At 40.6% G+C, this 21,232-nt stretch overlaps 1 protein-coding gene across 5 annotated transcripts in view; it reads left to right on the top strand.

The window, feature by feature from the left end:
• Window positions 1-6,004: 6,004 nt before the first annotated feature.
• The window catches only part of SPTLC1 (serine palmitoyltransferase long chain base subunit 1), a 68,292-nt gene continuing 53,064 nt past the window's right edge, over window positions 6,005-21,232 (top strand). For all 5 annotated transcript variants that reach the window (XR_008618268.1, XR_008618269.1, XR_447877.3 and 2 more), the window contains exons 1-3: window positions 6,005-6,099; window positions 8,791-8,898; window positions 12,069-12,163. Coding sequence is in view for 2 of the 5 variants with exons in the window: in XM_028494174.2 (XP_028349975.1) it covers window positions 6,043-6,099; window positions 8,791-8,898; window positions 12,069-12,163 (260 nt within the window). In the remaining 3 variants the exon portion in view is untranslated. The remainder of the gene's footprint in view (window positions 6,100-8,790; window positions 8,899-12,068; window positions 12,164-21,232) is intronic.

Genomic DNA, 21,232 nt, shown 5'->3' with positions numbered 1-21,232 from the left:
GAACTGACGGTTATGAATAAGAAACAATGAGCCAACTGAATTGCTACATTCACCAAGAACAAAATACCACAAAACTACAGTGAATTTAAAAAAAACATGGTGCAAACTACTTAATGGCAAAGGAATAGTATCTAGATTACACAAAGAACTCTTAAAACTGAACAGTTAACATAAAATCCAATTGGAAAATGGGCAAAAGACATAAATAGACATTTTACCAAAGATGATATACAGACCTCTCTCATCCTTATTTGATAACAAATAAACATATGAAAATTGGAAAATTCAAATTAAAACTACAGTGAGATATAATTACATACCTATCAGAATGGCCAAAGTAAAAAATTGTGACAACACCTGGTGAGGATGCAGAGAAACTAGATCACTGATATGTTGCTGATGGGAAAGCAAAATGGTGCAGGCACTCTGCAAAATAGTTTGGCAGGTTTTGTAAAACTAAACATAAAATTACCATATTACCCACCAATTTCACTCCTGGGTATGAATCCCAGAGATATGAAAGTTGATGTTCACACAAAAATCTGTATACAAATCTTCATAGGAGCTCTATTCTTAATAGCCTAAAACTGGAAACTACTCAAGTGTCCTTCAACATGTGAATGGCCTAACAATGACCTAACATCCATACCACAGAATACCACTCAGTAATGAAAAGGGAAACACTACTGATACATGCAACTTCCTGGATGAATCTTCAGGGAATTATGCTGAATTTTAAATGCCAATCTTAAAATTTCCCCTATGGTATGATTCAATTTATATAAAATTCTAAAAATGCAAAATTATAGAAATAGAGAACAGATTAGGGGGTGTCAGGGGACAGAGGCTGAGGAGGGAGAAGGGGAAGTGGGTGTAGCCATAAAAAGGCAAAATGAGGGATCCTGTGGCAAGGGAATGCTTCTGTATCCTGACTGTATCAATGTCCGTATTCTGGTTTTAATATTGTACCATAGTTTTACAAGATGTTATGATTGAAGAAAACTGGATAAAGGGGACATGAGAGCTCTCTGATTTATTTCTTACAATGCCATATGGACCTGAAAATATTTCAAAATAAGTAACTTATTTTTTTAAGTAATATTGTATCAGAATGGGCACAAATAAAATAGATTAATGGAATCAAATAGATGCTCCAGATACAAACTCTATCAGGTTTGGTTTTCCAGAAGCAGACTACGAGACAAGGATATGTGTGAAAATGATTTGTTAAGAAGCATTCTTGGGAAAAACTGGTGGGAGAGATTGGTGGTAGGATCAGAAAAGAAAGGAGGCTGTAGTGAGTTGAATAGTGGCCCCCAAAGACATGGTCTTATCCCAATCCTAATCCTACATTGTAAATGTCACCTTATTTGGAAAAAGGGCTGTAACAGGTGTAATTAAGGATTCTAAGATGAGATCATCCTGGATTATCCAGATGGGTCCTAAATCCAGTGACAGTATCTTTATAAGAAACACAGAGGAGACATACACAGAGAAAGAGAAGACCATGTGAAGATGGAGTTAGAAATTAGAGTGATGCAGCCACAGGCCAGGGAATGCCTGGAGCCACCAGAACCTGGAAGAAGAAAGGACACATTCTCCCCTAAATCCTTCAAAGTGAGTACAGCCCTGCAAACAGCTTGATTTTGGATTTTTGACCTCTCAGAATATAAGAAAATAAATTTCTCTTTTTTTTTCTCCCACCCCATTCATGGTAATTTGTTATGACAGCCCTAGGAAACTAATACAGATTTTGGTACTAGGAAGTGAAGTGCTGCTGTAAAAAATACCTAAAACTATGGAAGTGGCTTTGGAATTAGGTAATGGGTAGAGGTTGGAAGAATTTTGAGGTGCATGAGAGAAAAAGATTTGAAGAGTCTACAAGTAGAAATATGGGCTTTAAGGATAATTCTGGTGAATCTCAAAAGAAAGTGAAGAGCATGGTAGAGAAAATGTCTATCATCTTAGAGAATGGGGATCCCATCATGACCAGAATGTTAGTAAATATGGATGTTAAAGGCATTTCTGTTGAGGGCTCAGAAGGAAATGTGGAACATGTTATTAGAAACTAGAGGAAAGGCAATCGTGGTGATACGGTGGCAAAGAACTTAACTGAATTGTGTCCTGTAGCTACTGTGGAAAGCAGAACTTTTAAGTGATGAACTTGGATAATTAGCTGAGGAAATTTCTAAGCAAAGTGTTGAAAGTGTGGTCTGGTTCCTTCATTCTGTTTCTTCAAAAATATGAGAGGAAAGAGGTAAACTGAGGAAGGAACTGTCAGGCAAAAAAGAACACAGCACTTGATGACTTGGGAGGTTCTTGGGTTATCCATATTGCAAAGGATGAAAAAATTAGTAGAGTCACTGCTGGGAAAGTATGCTCTGGAGAGAGGGTCAAGGATGCAGCTGGACAAACTTCTTGTAAAGCGATTAAATATGTGACTCATGGATCCACTCAATCATCTCAGCAGAGCCAGAAGACGGGGTTATTCAGAAAAGATCTCTGGAGGACTCTCTGTCTAAGGCACAGTCTCATGACATACATGGGAGACCCACAAGGTTTCTGAGAATGTTGTATCAGCAGAAACACGGTCAGCTTGGCCTGAAGGGACAGAGACAGGAGAAAGTGAAAGAGTGCTGTTGAATTTCCAGAATTCTGTTGAATTTCCAGAATTCTACAGGGCTGTTAGAGCTACTTAGCTATAAGCATATGCTCCCCTTCAAGAAAAATGAAGAATGACTATAAGGGCAGAGCCATGGACTCAAGAGGTAGAAGCTGGAGGTGTAGGAGCAGATGCCTACCAATCTACCATAGGTACAGAGGCCTATGGAGCTGTGTGTCCAGATGATGTAGCTTCATAACACAGAGAATTATTCTCAGGCCTTGAAACAAAATGAAACTGGCCCTGCTGGATTTCTAACTTTCTTGGGACTGATGACTCCTTTATTCCTTGCATTTTCTCCCTTTTGGAATGGAAATGTCTATTCTATTCCTGTCCCACCCTTGTATTTTGTATGTGACCTTCTGGCTTTACAGGTCAATAGATGGAGAATTTTGCGTTGGATGGGTTATACCTAGAGATTCATTCATATCTGATTTAGATGACTTAGATGATGAGATTTTGGACTTTTTGAATTGATTTAGATGAGGGTTGAAACTTTTGGAAATGTTGGAATGGAGTGAATGTATTTTGCATGTGGGACAGATGTGAATTGTGGGTCAGAGATTGGACTGTAGCTGAGTTGAATGGTGGGCCCCCAAAGTACATGTCTATGTCATAATCTCTGGAACCTGTGAATATGGTCTTATTTGGAAAAAGTTTCTTTGCAGATGTAATTAAATTAAGGCTCTTGAGATGACATCAGCCTGGATTATCACAATGGGTCCTAAATCCAATGACAAGTGTCTGTAAAGAGACACATATAGGACAGACAGAGAAGACCATGTGAATACAGAGGCAGAGATTGTAGTTGTGCAGTCACAAGCTAAAGAATGCCAGGGGCCACCAGAAGCTGGAAGAGACAAGGAAGGATTATTCCCCAGTCTTTGGAGGGAGTGCAGCCCTGTCGACAACTTGATTTTGGATTTCTGTCCTCCAGAACTGTGAGAGAATAAATTTTTGTTGTTTCAAGCCACCCAGTTTCTGATAATTTGTTATAGCAACCTTAGGAAAATAATACAGGGACTATGCAAGAGTGCAAAAGCCTGCAAGGTTCCACAGGGTACTCATTCTAGTGATCTATTGTAGCAGATAACTTCTACAAAGCAACCAATCCCAAAGCAGTGGCTTAGGACAATAACAATCATTTGTTTTGCTTACAAATTTTGGGGTTGTCTGAGCTTAGCTAGACATTTTTCACTCAAAGTCTCTTAGGTGGTTGAACCAGAGGGTGATTAGAGCCAGGGTCATCTTGAAGGCAACTTCCCTTACATGTCTGCCACCTGGACTGGTAAGACACAAACAGCAGGGGGCTGGAGCAGGTGGGGTCACTTCGCCATCTCTTTTTCTGTGTATGCGGTCCCCACATGATCTCTCCACATGGCAGCAGCAATCTACTGTAGAAGTTGTCACAAGGTACACCCAGATTCAAGCAAAGAGAACATAGACTCTACCTCTTGATGGGTGTGTCAAAGAATTTGCACACAGTACCCCTGACTCAATCTAGAGGAGATGGTGAGGTTCACACCTCAGAATCGTCTTGCTCCGTGCGGCCAGGAAGCTCCAATATTCTACACCCCAGCAACCATCAGTCACCCACCCAGTAAAGGGCTGCCTGAGAAAACATTTGTTCTCAGATCCTTCCAGTTCTCCATGAGAGTAGGAAACATGGGTTCTGGCAGCCTGAAGGTAGGCCTCTGAAAATTGCAGAAGCTGGCTGTTGGGAGTGAATGCACCTGGGCGAGGCAGCGTGCGCAAGCATGGTACTGGATCCCAGGGCACCAACATCATCGGGTACATAGTGGCAACTTCATGTGCAGTGCATAGTGCTGGTGCCATTTCACAGAATTTGGGAAAATCAGGATTACTCAAATAAATGGCACTGAGAAAAATTGTTATTCCTTTAGGAAAAAATAAAGGCCCATACCTCTCATCATACAAAAATATAATTTCCAGAATAATTAAAGAGCTAACTATAAACAACAAACTGAAGCATGGGAGGAAAACCTAAGTGTGGTGAAGATGGTCTTTCTAAGCAAGATGCAAACCCACAGGCAATAAAGGAACAGACTGACACATTACATAAAAATTAAAATATAGGTATGACAAAAGACAATGTAAACAACTAGACGAACTGGGCAAAAATAATTGTCACATATGAAATAGGAAAATTTAAGATATTCAGAATGCATAAAGAGCTTCCATACATCCATCAGAAAGTGAAAAATAACTAATAGAAAACTGGGCAAAGAATATGAATTGATGATTCACGAACAGACTACAAATGCCAATAAACATATAAGAATAACCATCAATAACCAGCAGCATGGAAAGTAAAATTCAGTGAAGAGACATTTTATCTCCATTAAATTAAATTGGCCAAAAATTTTTAAAGATTAATAATATCCATCATGAGATAGAGTGTGGATACACTTTCAAACATTTAAAATTGGTTGAGCCATTCTGGAGAGCATATAGCAGTTATTTATCGACATTAACATGCATATTGAGTAAAATTCGACTTTGAGGAAACTTGTCAGATATACCCCAACACACACAGAAAGACAATAGGGCACATCGATGTTTACCGTAGCATTGTTTGCAATAGGTGAAAAAGTAGAAAAAACCTAAGTGTTCATCAATAGGAAAATGTTTAAATAAAATGGAAAGAGAAATATACATAACAAATTATTCCAATAAATAGTCTTCTGCGTTGATTAAAAACACAAGATTTATAGCCAAAAAAAGAATGGAAGAAAAGCAAATTGTAGAACAATATTGTCCCTATGCTCCCGGTTATATTTAAGAAATCCAACCGAAGTGTGTGTGCACACCACGTTGGGATTATATAGGCTCTTTAAGGTTCCACACCAAACTCCTACATGGCTTAATACCTACAAAGCCTTAGGCTAGGCTTTATACACGGTAAGTGCTATATAAGAGTTGTTTACTTTTTTTTACGATAATGCATTCCTGCATTACTTATGTAATTTAAAAGTAAAGAATATGTTTGCGATTGCATTAATAACTCCCTGCACCCAACTGCCTGCCAAGCGCGAGGGCCATTTATCAAAAATCTCTCCATCCTGAGACCCCAGCACGGGGTCTGGCACATAATGGCCGCGTTGTGAACACCTGTTGCGGGGACCAGCCCGCCGCTTCCCACCCCTCCCCGCACCCAAGCGAGACCCCAAGTTGACCTCTCACCCCTAAACCTTCCTCAGCCAGCGCAGCCACCAGCCGCCCAGTACGCAGGCGCGAGAAGGCGGTGCCCAACTCACGGCAGCCCCGCCTTCCGGGCGTGTTGACGTCACTGGACCGCGCCGCGCAATATCAGACGTGCCTGTGGCCCGCCTTCCGGAAGGAAGGCCTGGCGGCTAACTATGGCGACGGTCGCGGAGCAGTGGGTGCTGGTGGAGATGGTACAGGCGCTCTACGAGGTGAGCTTGGCGACCCCAGGGGTCGACGACCACACCCAGCCCTGGGGAAGTGGGACGTTTTGTGTGGATTTTTGGTCTGAGGCCTGGGCGGGGCTGGCCCGGTTATGGCCGGACCCCCGGCGTCCCTCGCTGGTAAGGCTCATAGGCGCACGCGTTTCCCAGTGGCGGAATGTAGGGAGGCACGGGCGGGAGCCGGAGCCGGGGGTCTCGTATTGCGCTGCTGCGAGCGCGGAGCCCTCTTCAGGTCCTTCCCGGATACAGGAGAGAGGCTAGTCAAAAACAAGAGTTGGGACTGATGGTAAAACGGAGTGATGAAAGTAGAGTGGAAAATCTCAGTCTGGAGAGGCCCTAGGGAAGACAGGTTCTCGGAACTATGGAGCAGGGAATAGGGGAAAAAATTGTAATAAGTTGTACTTTGTTTTTGTTGGGACGTGGGGTTAGAAAGGAAGCCGCATGATTTAGGCATGTGAAATAGTTTGTCATTCTTGCCTACGTCCCATTTTCTGTCTTGTAAAGATACAACTATTTTAGTAAAATTTTAAAGAAAGACCAGTTAGGAGCTTTTTTGAAAGGCCAGCTATTTCAGGTAGGTAAAATAATATGAAATTTAAATGTCAGTCTTGGAGAATGTTCATTCTTTTGACATTTAGTGAGCTTCCGTGCACTATGCAATGGAACTTTCTGCGTGTTCTCTGAGCTGTTCAGTACAGTAGCCCACTAACCACATGTGGCTGTTAAGCACTTGAAACGTGGCTAGTGCAACTGAGGGGCTGAATTTTTCATTTAATTTAATTTAGATGTGTATTTAAGTAGTTGAATGGTGCTGGTGACTACAGTATTGGACAGCAGAGATCTAGATGCTAGGAATAGTGCAATGAGGGAACAGGTAAAAGCCCCTGTGCTTACAGAGCTTACATTCACTAAAAGTGAATCTGCTTTCTTTTGATAATTTTCTTAAAACTTAATATAGCGGTTACTGGTACGGGTGATGATGCAAGATGTATTATTGCAAAACCCATCAGGACTTTTTGAAAAAAAACAGTTAAGAGAGCAAATAGAGCTTAGGTGATGTCCAGCTTTAGGTAGATTATAGTGACTAAGAAGAACCACTAAAATTTAAGATTTCTTTTTTTCTTTTTTAGAAATGAATCATTTCTACTATATATTGTTGCTGCCTTTTTGAAGACTGGCCTTTGACTATGTAATTTCTCATACCCTGGTATTGACCATGAGTGAGACTTGAGAGAAGGTCTCCTTGATGTAACATTTCCTAGGGAAGAAAAGAAGCCACATTTGTGATTTTTATTAATTCAGTAGACATTTCAACTTTTCTTAGGATTTCTTTGTGGAGTGGAATGTTTAGTGACTTGGACTTAATGTTTGTCAACTATAATCCAATTATTGATAAAATCAAAAGGATTTTTTTAGTAGAGTCCTCATTCTTAAATGAATTATAGTCAGGAGGGATCAGCAAATTTTAAAAATAGTCTTAGATTTCTGGTTTTGCTTCTAATTTCTGTGCACAGTGTATGCAGAATTTGAGGAGTCTTGCTGTGTACCCATACGTATGTAACATGTATGTAGCTTTAAAGTTATTTGTCCAATGACCTGAAAGTTATTTATGAAATAGTCAGCAGTTTCCCTGGTCCCCCCTTCTGAACTTTTTAAACTATTGTGAATCATCATTGCTTTCTTTTTGTCTAATGTTTGAAAATAATTTGTATTTACGTTTCTAAATACGTCTTTTTTTAACATCTTTATTGGAGTATAATTGCTTTACAATGGTGTGTTAGTTTCTGCTTTATAACAAAGTGAATCACCTGTACATGTACATATATCCCCATATCTCTTCCCTCTTGCACAAATACCTCTTTTAAATGACTTTCCAATGACAACCTATTGGAATGTAGCACCCCATAACTGACTTATGGAGGTTTAGTTGATATCTGGAATCTTTTATATGCATTTACTGTATCTAGTTATGTAAGACATAAAAGTCAGCCTGGCTTTTATCCTGGAAATGTACAGTTGAAAAGAAGACCTGATGTGGATAATTTCATTAAGGTACCTTTATGGATGTTGACATGGAAAACACTACATACTTTTGGGGAACTGTGGTAGAAAAGAGACCTGCTATTTCTTTAAGCACTTATAGTCTTTTTTTCTCTGCCACGTTCCAAGGAGAATTTAAAGAGGCGTATTGGGGATACAGGAAATATAGTAAGTTGTGCAAAAGTCTTTGAGAGTTATGGAAACTGGTGTCCAAATAATTCTCAATTTATCCACGGTATGTGGGGGTTGTAGAAGGCTTGTGAAGCTGCGAAATGTTTGTTACAGTCATTTCCCACCAGTAAAAATATAAATTACCTGAAGGATCTGATAGTTGATATTGTTTGACTATTGGAATTCTGTGTCAGATTTAATTTTAAAAATTAATTTTTATTCCTAAAGATGTTTTTATTCCTAATGCTGCAGTTTTAGAGAATTTTCATGTAGGAGAAATTGCCTTCTGTTAGAAATGGGTAAAGGAATGAGTAGAAATGAAGTGAGCTTTGAAAGTAAATTTTAAGAAGTAATAAATAGGTTAAAGGTCATGGGAGCAGTATATGCAGGTGAATTAAATTTTATGTGCAGGTTTTGGAAATGTTTATTTCACTTCTTGTTTTGCTTTTGTTTTTGACTCACTCCTAGGCTCCTGCTTATCATCTTATTTTGGAAGGAATTTTAATACTCTGGATAATCAGACTTCTTTTCTCTAAGACTTACAAGTTACAAGAACGATCTGATCTTACAGTCAAGGTAAGAAGTTAAATCTCTATTTCATTATTCGGTGTATGATTATAGTTGCTACATCTTTCAAAACAGGACTTGTGGTGGCTCAACTGTAAATGTTAAAATATTTTCTGAAATGTAAGGAAATCAGGGTAAGCAAAATACGGGGAAGCCAGGGATAAAGTGAATACACAAAGGAGTACCATGTTACAGGCCTTTATACTTTGCTAGGAGTAAACAGCGGTCGGGGAACGTACTAGATGCTGGACGGGCAGCATGGATGCATGCTGGATTTCAAATGTCCGTATACAAGAAAGATTACATGAGTTCCTCGGGAAAAGCACCACTACTTCTGAAGCCTGAATGGAAGTTTCCCCTGTGGTCTGTATAAAGGAAATTCAGAGTTAGAAAGAATCCTCCCCATCCCACTGCTGTCCACCTTCCCACCCCAAATCAAATTTTGATGTGTTCTGTACAGTAAGGGACCCAGCTCAGGCCCAAGCTAGGCAAACCGTAGGAAGCAGAAGTGTCGAGAGGACTTGCAGTCTTGCCCGCTTCGAGTCTGTTAGTATGAGGGACCAAGGGGTTTGTGGAATCCCCTACCTTCTCACGCAGGTAGGAACACTTAGTAACTGTGCCCCAGGTGTGAGAGGAAGAGCAGTTTTGACTGCAGTATGGTTTCTGTAAATTGGATTGTTTCCTTATCCAGCCTCTGTAGCAATGTGCCAGAATACTACTTAGGGATACAGAGACGGTGAGAGATGTTTTCCACTGCAGTGTGGTTTCTGTAAATTGTATTGTTTCCTTATCCAGCCTCTGTAGCAATGTGCCACAATACTACTTAGGGATACAGAGACGGTGAGAGATGTTTTCCCACAAAAATGCCTGAAATTTTGGTTCACAAGGCAGCATTGAGTGTGGCACAATGATGGAGCACTGCTCTTTTCTGGAGCATTCACAGAAGGAAGTGCAAGTGGAATGAAATTACAGCAATGTGGCGATTGTTTCCCTGGTTTCACTGGCTGCCCCTGCTGTCCTGATCATTAATATTTGTCATGAGATAGTCAGGCAGTATCCCCCCTAGGGGATAGGGGATATGCAGCAAATGGTTCTTAGGGCAAATAAGTTTTGGAAACCTGGGTAAAGAAGACTAAAGAGGTGTCTCATTGCATGATTTCTTGTAACCTTTAATATGCCAGTGGATATTTGAACCGCTGTTTGGAGAACTGTCCTAAACTTGACCATAGATCCCCACCCCCGCCTTTTTTTTTATGAATACCTTGTGGGATTAGTGTGCCATAGAACACTCTTGATGGTATTGCAGTAAGATTGGGCTATCTGGGCCAGAAATCCTGTCTCTACTTTTTTCTTTTGGTATTTAGGAACTCCACGTGAATGATTATGAGGCCATGGAATAGATTTCTAGCCCAACTTTTTAAGGGGTTGATCATTCCTAATATTCTTAGTTTAAGTTTAGACAAGTCAGTCCACACAAATATGCATTTTCAAAGAAGGATACTGAAACATAATTTTAGGATAACCCTCTAAAAGCAGAACTTACCTAGAGCAAGATTCAGTAATCACTGACATCTTACCCTAAAAGCTGTGGAAGAAAAAAAACTATATGAGTGTTTCTAAAGCTTAACTTATGGCAGCAAAGAAGAAATGCCCTTCTCAGTTTTATAGGTCTGCAGTCTCTTTTTTATTATTAATTAATTTATTTTATTTTTGGCTGCGTTGGGTCTTCGTTGCTGCGCGTGGGCTTGCTCTAGTTTCAGCGAGTGGTGGCTACTCTTTGTTTTATTTATTATTAATTAATTTATTTTATTTTTGGCTGCGTTGGGTCTTCGTTGCTGCGCGTGGGCTTGCTCTAGTTTCAGCGAGTGGTGGCTACTCTTTGTTGAGGTGCGCAGCCTTCTCATTATGGTGGCTTCCGTTGTTGCGGAGCACGGGCTCTAGGTGTGCGGGCTTCAGTAGTTGTGGCAGGCAGGCTCAGTAGCTGTGGCTCGTGCGCTGTAGAGTACAGCCTCAGTAGTTGTGGTGCACGGGCTTAGTTGCTCCGCAGCATGTGGAATCTTCCTGGATCAGGGCTTGAACCCATATCCCCTGCATTGGCAAGTGAATTCTTAACCACTGCACCACCAAGGAAGTCCCCTGCAGAGACTCTTGAATCCCAGGCAATCTTGAGTTGATTCTCAAATCTGTCTCTGTGGTAGCAAGTGGACAGTGTGCATGATACATACTTCAGGCTTGTTCAGGCTGCTCTTCTGTGCAGTCATTGGCAGAAATAGGTGAGGAATTTATTGGCTGATTTATTCAGCTAGCACTTTTGAGTGCCTGAGCATCAGGTGAATGTGCTGCTAGCCATGCCCTAGAATTGCCTATTAGGAGAAAAATGCACAGAAGCATTTAACAGGAGTGTGAAAATAAAAGTATTGAGAGTGGGCCTACGTAAGGCAAGAATTGCTGTGGCTGTCATGTTCATCAGGTGCCTCATCTCATCCTGTACATCCAGACTACATTTTCAAAATTACATTGTTTTCTACTTAAGAAAGGATAGGAAACTCAAAATAGTCAAAATACTTGGAATGCGTGAAATAACAAGTAAAAGGAATAAAGTGGTTTTTTTTGAGAAATTTCCAAACAACTAAATCCTATTACAATAATTATTATGAGAGTCTTTTGGTATATTTCAGTTACTTCTGAATCCTTGTCAATGGCTTGTAGAAACAGTGCTTTGTAGTCTAGTTGATCCCTTCCTGTGACAGCCATGCTGTAAGAACTTAAGGCATGGCTGTCTGTCATATCTTGCAGTAGAGGCTGAGCTCCCTTACCTGCAGTCATGCCTCTCACCTTTGTGTTATAGACTTTTTGTTTTATCATCAGTAGCAGTTATACTTCCTACTTCCCACAGTGAAAAATCCTGAACATAGAAATAAAATTTTTAAGAAATTTCCAGTCAGCCACAAAGCTTCATGGAAAAAGAGCCTTTAGCCTGAGATAAGGAAAGAGGTGAGGGGTTAAGTGCACAAAACTCAATAGTGATTCTGTGTCATTTCCAGGCACAGCAGCTGGACATCCGTGTCTAGCAGTGTGTTCATTATGAGGGTTCCATTACAACAAACAGCTTAGATACTGCTAGAGTTGCTGTCCAGTAAGTAGCACTGCGCTGTATTTTAATTGCTTTTCTTCTGTAGGAAAAGGAAGAATTGATTGAAGAGTGGCAACCAGAACCTCTTGTTCCTCCTGTCTCAAAAGACCATCCTGCTCTCAACTACAACATCGTTTCAGGGTAAATTGGTTTTGCTAGTCAAGGGCTTATATTTGGTTTCCTGTAGGTAAACTCAACAAAGTATACAGTGATTTATATAGTATTCCTTTTTTAACTGAAATAAGATTTTTAGAAATTTCTGGAGATCAGAAACTGCTTTTTAATAGTCTCCAATTTGGGTTTCCGAGTTTGTCCCTTTTAAAAAATATACATATATATTTTTTAAAGTAATACACATATGTAATATTTCAAATGAGAAGACAGTTAAAATGAAAAACCTACTGTTTCCCACCTGATTGTTTCTGATTTTAGATCTGTTGAAGGTTACCTTCATAACTAGATATTAGCAGTATGCTTACACTACTGTTTCTTGATTGATTAATGATAGGCAGTGCCTGTTGACTTTCACAATATGAATTATGAAACTTCAGCTCACTAATGCTACCTGCCTCCTAGCTTCCAATGTTTTATTTATTTTTATTTTTATTTCTTAAATTTAAGTATACAGAAAATATCAGGCACATATGTATCTACCACCCAGAAGTAATAGGTATTAACATTTTGCTACCTTTACTTTAAATCTATTTTTTAAAAGAAATAAAGCATTAGAAATGCAGTTGACCCTTGAACAGTATGGGGATTAGGGGCCTTGACCCTCTGGGCAGTCAAAAACCTGCATATAAATTAGAGTCAGCCCTCCAGATACCCAGTTCCTCCAGATATGTGGTTCTACATCCATGGATTCAACCAACTGTGGATCATGTAGTACAGTAGTATCTCCTGTTGAAAAAAATCTGTGTATAAGTGGACCTGCACAGTTCAAACCCATGTTGTTCAGGGGTCAAGTATATCACTAAAGAAATCCCTTCCCATCTATCACTTACTCTTGCCTCCCAGGCAAGATAACCATCATCTTGAAGTTGGTAGATGTTTTTCCGTTGCTTATATTTATACTTTTGCCACAGCATGCCTGTTGCCAGGAAAGTGTTTAGTATTCTATTTAAAAATATGATGTAGGATATTCTCCTGAGTATGTCCTTCTACTTCTGGTCTGATCTGAGAGAGGCTTGTATTCTTCACTTTTGTGAATTTCTTTCGTCTCATGAAAGTTTTACTTGTCCTGAAATCAAACTTACCAATCATTAATGTTATGGTTATAAAATCCTTCCTACCACAAAGGTCTGATTTGCCATATGACAGTCAGTTGTCCCAACATTATTAGTTGAATAGTCCAGTTTTTACCTACTGATTGGAAATTTCCCTTCTTTCATGTGTCAAGTTCCCTTATAAAGGATCTGTTTCTGGCTTTATTTCTATTCTTTTGGTATATTTATCTCTCCCTGTGCCAGAACCTCGCTTATACCACAGCTTAATAATAGGCCTTGACTAGAGTGAGTCCTTCACCTCCTTGTTCTTCACAATTGTCTAGGCTATCCTTGACTCTTCACTATGAGTTTAGGTTTAGCTGATCAGATTTGACCAGAAAATGGGTTTGGGTTTGTGACTAGTAATGCATTGAATTTATGGATTAATTTGGAGAGAATTGGTATATTGCTAATACTGAATCTCTTCACCACACACCTTGTGTGTCACTTGTATACTTAGGTCTTTTATGTCTCTGAGAGAAGTTACATAACGTTCTTCATAAAGATTTTGCTTAACTTTTTTTTTCCTACTTTTTATTTGGAAATAATAGATTCCCATGCAGTTGTAAAAAATAATACAGAGAGATTTCATATACCCTTCATCAGTTTCCCCCAACGGTAACATCTTGCTTAACTATAGTACAGTATCACAACCAGGAAATTAACATTGCGTGTCTTTTAATAGCTTCGTCTCTGGGTGCCAGAGAGTTTTCACTTCTGTCATGAGGCATTATTTTCTTCTTGTTTCTGTGTTATTGCACTTGCTAGGATACCTACCATGCAGTGTTGAGTAGGAGTGGTAACAAGGACCTCTGTATCCTGTTCCTGATGGCTTTTAAGGGATAACCTGTAAGGTGTTATAGGCCTTCCTTTCTCTTCCTAATTTGCTAAGGGAACTTTTTCTTAGTTTTAAAGTCAGTGTTAAATTTTTTTTTATCTATTGAGATGGTTGTGAGTTTTCTCCTCTAATCCATTACTATATTAAATTGTACTGATTGATTTTTTTACATTAATTAAGCATGTACATAAATTTTTATGAGAAAAATTGCAAGCAACCATGCCACTCATCCTCACCCCAGATTCCAGCTCTGTAGACTTGCAGAAAGATGGGAGATTTACTCTCCGGAAAGACTAAATATAAATTGAAAGTCCTAAGAATGTGCGAGGAGGCGGGTGCCATTCTAAAAACAGAAAGCAAGTATATAATGAATAATGGGATGCTAATCCCGTTTCCTCCAACTCAGCTTTCAGAAAGTTGGAAACCAGATTTATATCCTTATATACACGTCACTGGAGGATTCCTCTCTGGTGAAACTCAAAGTCAAGAGAGTAAAACAGAAAATTTTGAGTTTGGGGTTTCCACAGATGAATAAACAAGTCTTATGTCTCATTATCATAGAGTGAAGCCCACCATCAGTCAAGAAGCCAAGCCCATTTGCACAGTGCTTGCAGTTAGCATTTCAGGGTCTTATTCTTAAAATTGGGTGGACAGGGCTTCCCTGGTGGCGCAGTGGTTGAGAGTCCGCCTGCCAATGCAGGGGACACGGGTTCGTGCCCCAGTCCGGGAAGATCCCACATGCCGCGGAGCGGCTGGGCCCGTGAGCCATGGCCGCTGAGCCTGCGCGTCCGGAGCCTTTGCTCCGCAACGGGAGAGGCCACAACAGTGAGAGGCCCGTATACTGCAAAAAAAAAAAAAAAAATGGGTGGACCACCTTAAATTATGGTCCATTGATTTTCAACAGAATGCCGAGACAATTCAGTAGGGAAAGAATACTCTTTTTAACAGATTGTGATGGGACAATGGGACATACACATGTAAAAGAATGTTGATGGACCCTGACCTCACACCATGTGTAAAAATTAGCTCAAAATTAATCATGGGCTTAAATTTAAGAGCAAAAACTGTAAGTTCTTAGTTTAGAAGAAAGAAAACAAAAGAGTAAATCTTCATAACGTTGGATTGGCCAGAGATTTTTAGATATGACACAAAAGCACAAGCAGCAAAAGAAGAAATAGACAAACTGAACTTCATTAAAATTAAAAACATTTGTGCTTCAAAGTCCACTACTAGAGAAATGATACAAAAGTCCACTACTAGAGAAATGATACAAAACCCCACAAAATGGAAGAAAATATTTTCAAGTAATATATTTGTTAAGGGGCTAGTATCCGAAATATTAAATATGTAAAAAGAACTCTTACAACTCAGTGATAAACCCTATTTAAGCATGACTGTTTGGTTAATTTTTATTAATTGTTGGATTTTTTTTTTTTTGCTAATATTTGGTATTTTTAGCATCAGTACTGAAAAATGAGTTTAGTCTTTTTCTTTTTCCTTACTGTGCTGGCCCAGCTTTGGTATCAGAGGTATATTAGTCTTATAGTTTTCCTGGCAACACTATTTGTTGTTTGTTCTGTTGAGCATAGATTTTTAATCATGAATTTAATATCTTCAGTGAGTTTTTAAAGCTGTTCATATTGCCTTTTTGAGTAAGTTTTGGTTACTGCCATTTAGTAATTGTTCATTTCTTCTTTTGTTTTCAAATGCATTGGCATGAAGTAGTTCATAGGATTCTCCTGGGCAGCTATATGTAAAATATATACATATAACTTTGTATATAGATGTATATAACAACACATCTATGGGGTTTGTGTCTCCTTTGCACGCGTTTGTGTCTCCTTCTTTCTCACTCAAATTTGCCAAAGGTTTATCCTCTGGTTTAGTTGAGTCTCTGTTTTATTTTCTTCATTTTGGGCCTTTCCTGCAAAGGCATTGACTCTCCCTTCAGCACCACTCTCATCAGCACCCATGTAAGGCAGCATTCTCATTTGCTTTATTATTTCCTTCATCCCCAGTGCCTGCATCTGTTCTCCTCCTCAGTAAGGTATCCCGCTGTAATACGTGTATTTTGCTTTCTTTTATTATTTTATGTTATTAAAATCATATATGTTATTCTTTTTATTATGTATGTATGCTTGAAACCATGTAATCTTAATGTTTTATGAAAGTATGTTTTTAATTTTGTGCTCTAGACTTCATTCTGGTTTTTTTCTTACAAGTTTTTTACTCAGCACTTACTTTTCAACAAATATTTGAGTGCCTACCATGTTTAAGGAATGTGCTGATGAGCACGTGCGATAAATCAAAATCTTAGTTCTCTTGGGGCAGGCTGACCAAGAATGAAATAAATACAGTGTTAGCTGGTTTTGAGTGGTATGAAGAAATATCAAGCAGGGCAGAGAGGTGGAATTGCTAGAAGGACTTCCTGTTCATTTCTTCCAACTGCTACATATTATTCTGTTGTGTATGGCCACCATGTTTTACTTAGTGATGGGTAAATTTAGTGATTTTCCTCGTGATGGATACCTAAGCTACCCCCACTGCCACAAAAAAACCTGGTGATTAAACCTGATTAATGTCCTCTTGTGGACCTGTCTGAGTCTCTCTAGGGGTGTGGGACCAGGAATTGGGTACTACCATATGCCTGTCTCATTTCCCTTTGGTACTTTCCTACATTGTGATTCTCCTGAATTAGTATATGGGCGTTCAGTTTCCCACAGCTGTGTTTGGTAACATTGTTTTATTTTGCATTTCTCTGATTATTTGAGCCTTTAAGTATCATTTGGTCTACTTATTAGCTGCTGGGGTTTTTCCCTCCTGTGAATGCCTCTTCATATCTTTTAGTTCTTCTACTTGATTCCCAGTCTATCTTTCAATTATCAAGAGTCCCCAATATTGTGTACGTTTTAATCCTTGGTCAGTTTTTGAGTAGTAATCTATTACAATGAGTCTAAGAAACTTTTTTTTTTTCCAATTTTAAGATCTCTGAAACAGGTATGAATCTTACAGCTGCTGAGAGTCATTGTCAGCTGGGGGCAGGTGAGGGTATCATTTCTTGCACACTGATGAACTTGGTCATGGCTATGCTTACTGCCAGCACCTCAGCTGAGTTTTGTGCACTGCTGGTAAGTAAATCAGCTGATGGAAGGAGAAATGGCAAGATCCCTCCAGACAGTTGAACAGAGGCTGCTGGGACTAAGGCTTTGAACATTCCTTTGTCAAACTCCTGCTGCCTTTGGGTAATAACAGTTTACTTTCTAGAAACGTGATTCAACTGCATAAAGATGAAACTAAGAGTTTAGTCCACTAGGAAAGTTCCAGCATCAAACTTAGAGAATGGGTGATACTGACTTGTCAGGTAATCTCAGAGATGATAGCGGAGCATCCTCCTAAGCAATGCCACGATCCTCCTGTCAGCAGGGAGCAGAATATGTTAGCAGGGAGTATGAATACCCATGATATCCATTACGTAGCAGAGAGCACACAGTCAGAACTGCTGACTAGAAGTTATGAATGTCTTGACTGATTGATCTTGCTTATGTTTTTCTTTTCATAGGTACAAAAGTAGAATGACAAAAATCTGTGTCAGGATACCCCTTTCATTAAATATGAACTAAAATATAAATGATAAGAAAACATCATTGCATTTTATTTTTTTCATTTTTGGCTGCGTTGCGTCTTCATTGCTGCGTGCATGCTTTTCTCTAGTTGCGGCTACTGAGGGCTACTCTTTGTAGCAGTGCGTGGGCTTCTCATTGCAGTGGCTTCTCTTATTGTGGACCATGGACTCTAGGCAAGCAGACTTCGGTAGTTGTGCCACATGGGCTCAGTAGTTGTGGCTCATGGGCTCTAGAGCGCAGGCTCGGTAATTGTGGCACACGGGCTTAGCTGCTCTGCGGCATGTGGGCTCTTCCTGCACCAGGGTTTGAACCCATGTCCCCTGCATTGGTAGGCAGATTCTTAACCGCTGCACCACCAGGGAAGTCCCTGCTTCATTGCATTTTACTTGGCTGTGTCTTTCTTCCTTAGTGATACATAAAATACAGTCAATGCCATCTTAGATTCATGAAATCCAGTAAATCTCTTTATCACCCATCTGTTAATTTTGTCTTTGGTATCTTCATTGAACCAGAATTCTAAATGTGGACTTGGTCATATTCATCCATTTTAGCCTAATGGTTTGTGTGTTTGGATACTTGTTTCAGAAATCATTTCCTATTCCAAGGTCACAAAGACCTTCTAAATTTTCTTCTGTTACCTTTTCCAAAATACTTTTTAGGTTTTTTTTAATATGCCTGGAATTCATCTTTGACTGTGGTTATTCAATTTTATTTTTCTCCATAGAGAAAGAAATATGTGTAACTTAGTAGTTAGTGGGGGCAGCTGCTATCATTTGCCATATATTTATATATAGGCATACCTCATTTTATTGCACTTCACTTTATTGCATTCCCATAGATACTGCACTTTTTACGAATTAAAGGTTTCTGGCAACCCTGTGTTGTCAGAAGATGGTTATCATTTGTTAGCAATAAAGTATCTTTTAAAAATTAGAAAAAAGGGAGACCTTCAAGATGGCGGAGGAGTAAGACGTGGAGATCACCTTCCTCCCCACAAATACATCAGAAATACATGTACATGTGGAACGTCTCCTAAAGAACACCTACTGAACGCTGGCAGAAGACCTCAGACCTCCCAAAAGGCAAGAAACTCCCCACGTACCTGGGTAGGGCAAAAGAAAAAAGAAAAAACAGAGACAAAAGAATAGGGATGGGACCTGCATCTCTGGGAGGGAGCTGTGAAGGAGGAAAAGTTTCCACACACTAGGAAGACCCTTCACTGACGGAGACAGTGGGTGGCGGGGAGGAAACTTCGGAGCCACGGAGGAGAGCGCAGCAACAGGGGTGCAGAGGGCAAAGCGGGGAGATTCCCACACAGAGGATCGGTGCTGACCAGCACTTAGCAGCCTGAGAGGCTTGTCCGCTCACCTGCCGGGGCGGGTGGGGGCTGGGAGCTGAGGCTCTGGCTTAGGAGGTCAGATCCCAGGGAGAGGACTGGGGTTGGCTGTGTGAACACATCCTGAAGGGGGCTAGAGCTCCACAGTTAGGAGGGAGTCCAAGAAAAAGTCTGGAACTGCCTAAGAGGCAAGAGACCATTGTTTCGGGGTGCGTGAGGAGAGGGGATTCAGAGCACCACCTAAACAAGCTCCAGAGATGGGCACGAACTGCGGCTGTCAGCGCGGACATCAGAGACGGACATGAGATGCTAAGGCTGCTGCTGCAGCTACCAAGAAGCCTCTGTGCAAGCACAGGTCACTATCCACACCTCCCCTCCCAGGAGCCTGTGCATGTGTGAACACATCCTGAAGGGGGCTAGAGCTCCACAGTTAGGAGGGAGTCCAAGAAAAAGTCTGGAACTGCCTAAGAGGCAAGAGACCATTGTTTCGGGGTGCGTGAGGAGAGGGGATTCAGAGCACCACCTAAACAAGCTCCAGAGATGGGCACGAACTGCGGCTGTCAGCGCGGACATCAGAGACGGACATGAGATGCTAAGGCTGCTGCTGCAGCCACCAAGAAGCCTCTGTGCAAGCACAGGTCACTATCCACACCTCCCCTCCCAGGAGCCTGTGCAGCCCGCCACTTCCAGGGCCCTGTGATCCAGGGACAACTACCCCAGGAGGACACACAGCGCGCCTCAGGCTGTTGCAACATCACGCCGGCCTCTGCCACCTCAGGCTCGCCCCGCATTCCGTACCCCTCCATCCCCCCGGCCTGAGTGAGCCAGAGCCCCCTAATCAGCTGCTATTTTACCCCGTCCTGTCTGAGTGAAGAACAGACACCCTCAGGTGACCTACGCGCAGAGGCGAGGCCAAATGCAAAGCTGAACCCCGGGAGCTGTGCGAACAAAGAAGAGAAAAGGAAATCTCTCCCAGCAGCCTCAGGAGCAGCAGGTTAAATCTCCACAATCAACTTAATGGACCCTGCATCTCTGGAATACCGAATAATGAATCATCACAAAATTCAGGCGGTGGACTTCGTGTAATTTTTTCTGTATATCTTTGCTTTTACCATTTGTCCTAGGGTTCCATCTGTCCGTTTTTTCTTTTTTGTTATCTTTTTATTATAATTTTTAGCGCTTGTTATCATTGGTGGATTTCTTTTTTGGTTTGGTTGCTCTCTTTTTTTTCTTTATTTTTAATTTTTTAATTTTTAATTTTTTCTTTATTTTTTAATAACTTTTTTTTTTCCTTCTTTTTTTTCTCTCTTTTCTTCTGAGCCATGTAGCTGACAGGGTCTTGGTGCTCCGGCCGGGTGTCGGGCCTGTGCCTCTGAGGTGGGAGAGCCGAGTTCAGGACATTGGTCCACCAAAGACCTCCCGGCTCCACATAATATCAAACAGCGATAGCTGTCCCAGAGATCTGCATCTCAATGCTAAGACACAGCTCCACTCAATGACTAGCAAGCTACGGTGCTGGACGCCCTATGCCAAACAACTAGCAAGACAGGACAACAGCCCCATCCATTAGCAGAGAGGCTGCCTAAAATCATAATAAGGTTACAGACACCCCAAAACATACCACCGGACGTGGTCCTGCCCACCAGAAAGACAGGATCCAGCCTCATCCACCAGAACACAGGCACCAGTCCCCTCCACCAGGAAGCCTACACAACCCACAGAACCAGCCTTACCCACTGGGGGCAGACACCAAAAACAACAGGAACTATGAACCTGCATCCTGCGAAAAGCAGACCCCAAACACAGTAAGTTAAGCAAAATGAGAAGACAGAAACACACAGCAGATGAAGGAGCAAAGTAAAAACCCACCAGACCAAACAAATGAAGAGGAACTAGGCAGTCTACCTAAAAAAGAATTGAGAGTAATAATAGTACAGATGATCCAAAATGTTGGAAATAGAATGGAGAAAATACAAAAAATGTTTACCAAGGACCTAGAAGAATTAAAGAGCAAACAATGATGAACAACACAATAAATACCATTAAAAATTCTCTAGAAGGAATCAATAGCAGAATAACTGAGGCAGAAGAACGGATAAGTGACCTGGAAGATAAAATAGTGGAAATAACTACCGCAGAGCAGAATAA

This window comes from Physeter macrocephalus, chromosome 9, assembly GCF_002837175.3.
Source record: "Physeter macrocephalus isolate SW-GA chromosome 9, ASM283717v5, whole genome shotgun sequence".
Taxonomy (NCBI): Eukaryota; Metazoa; Chordata; class Mammalia; order Artiodactyla; family Physeteridae; genus Physeter; species Physeter macrocephalus.
The sequence above is the reverse complement of the archived record's forward strand: the minus strand, read 5'-3'. Positions and strand labels throughout refer to the sequence as shown.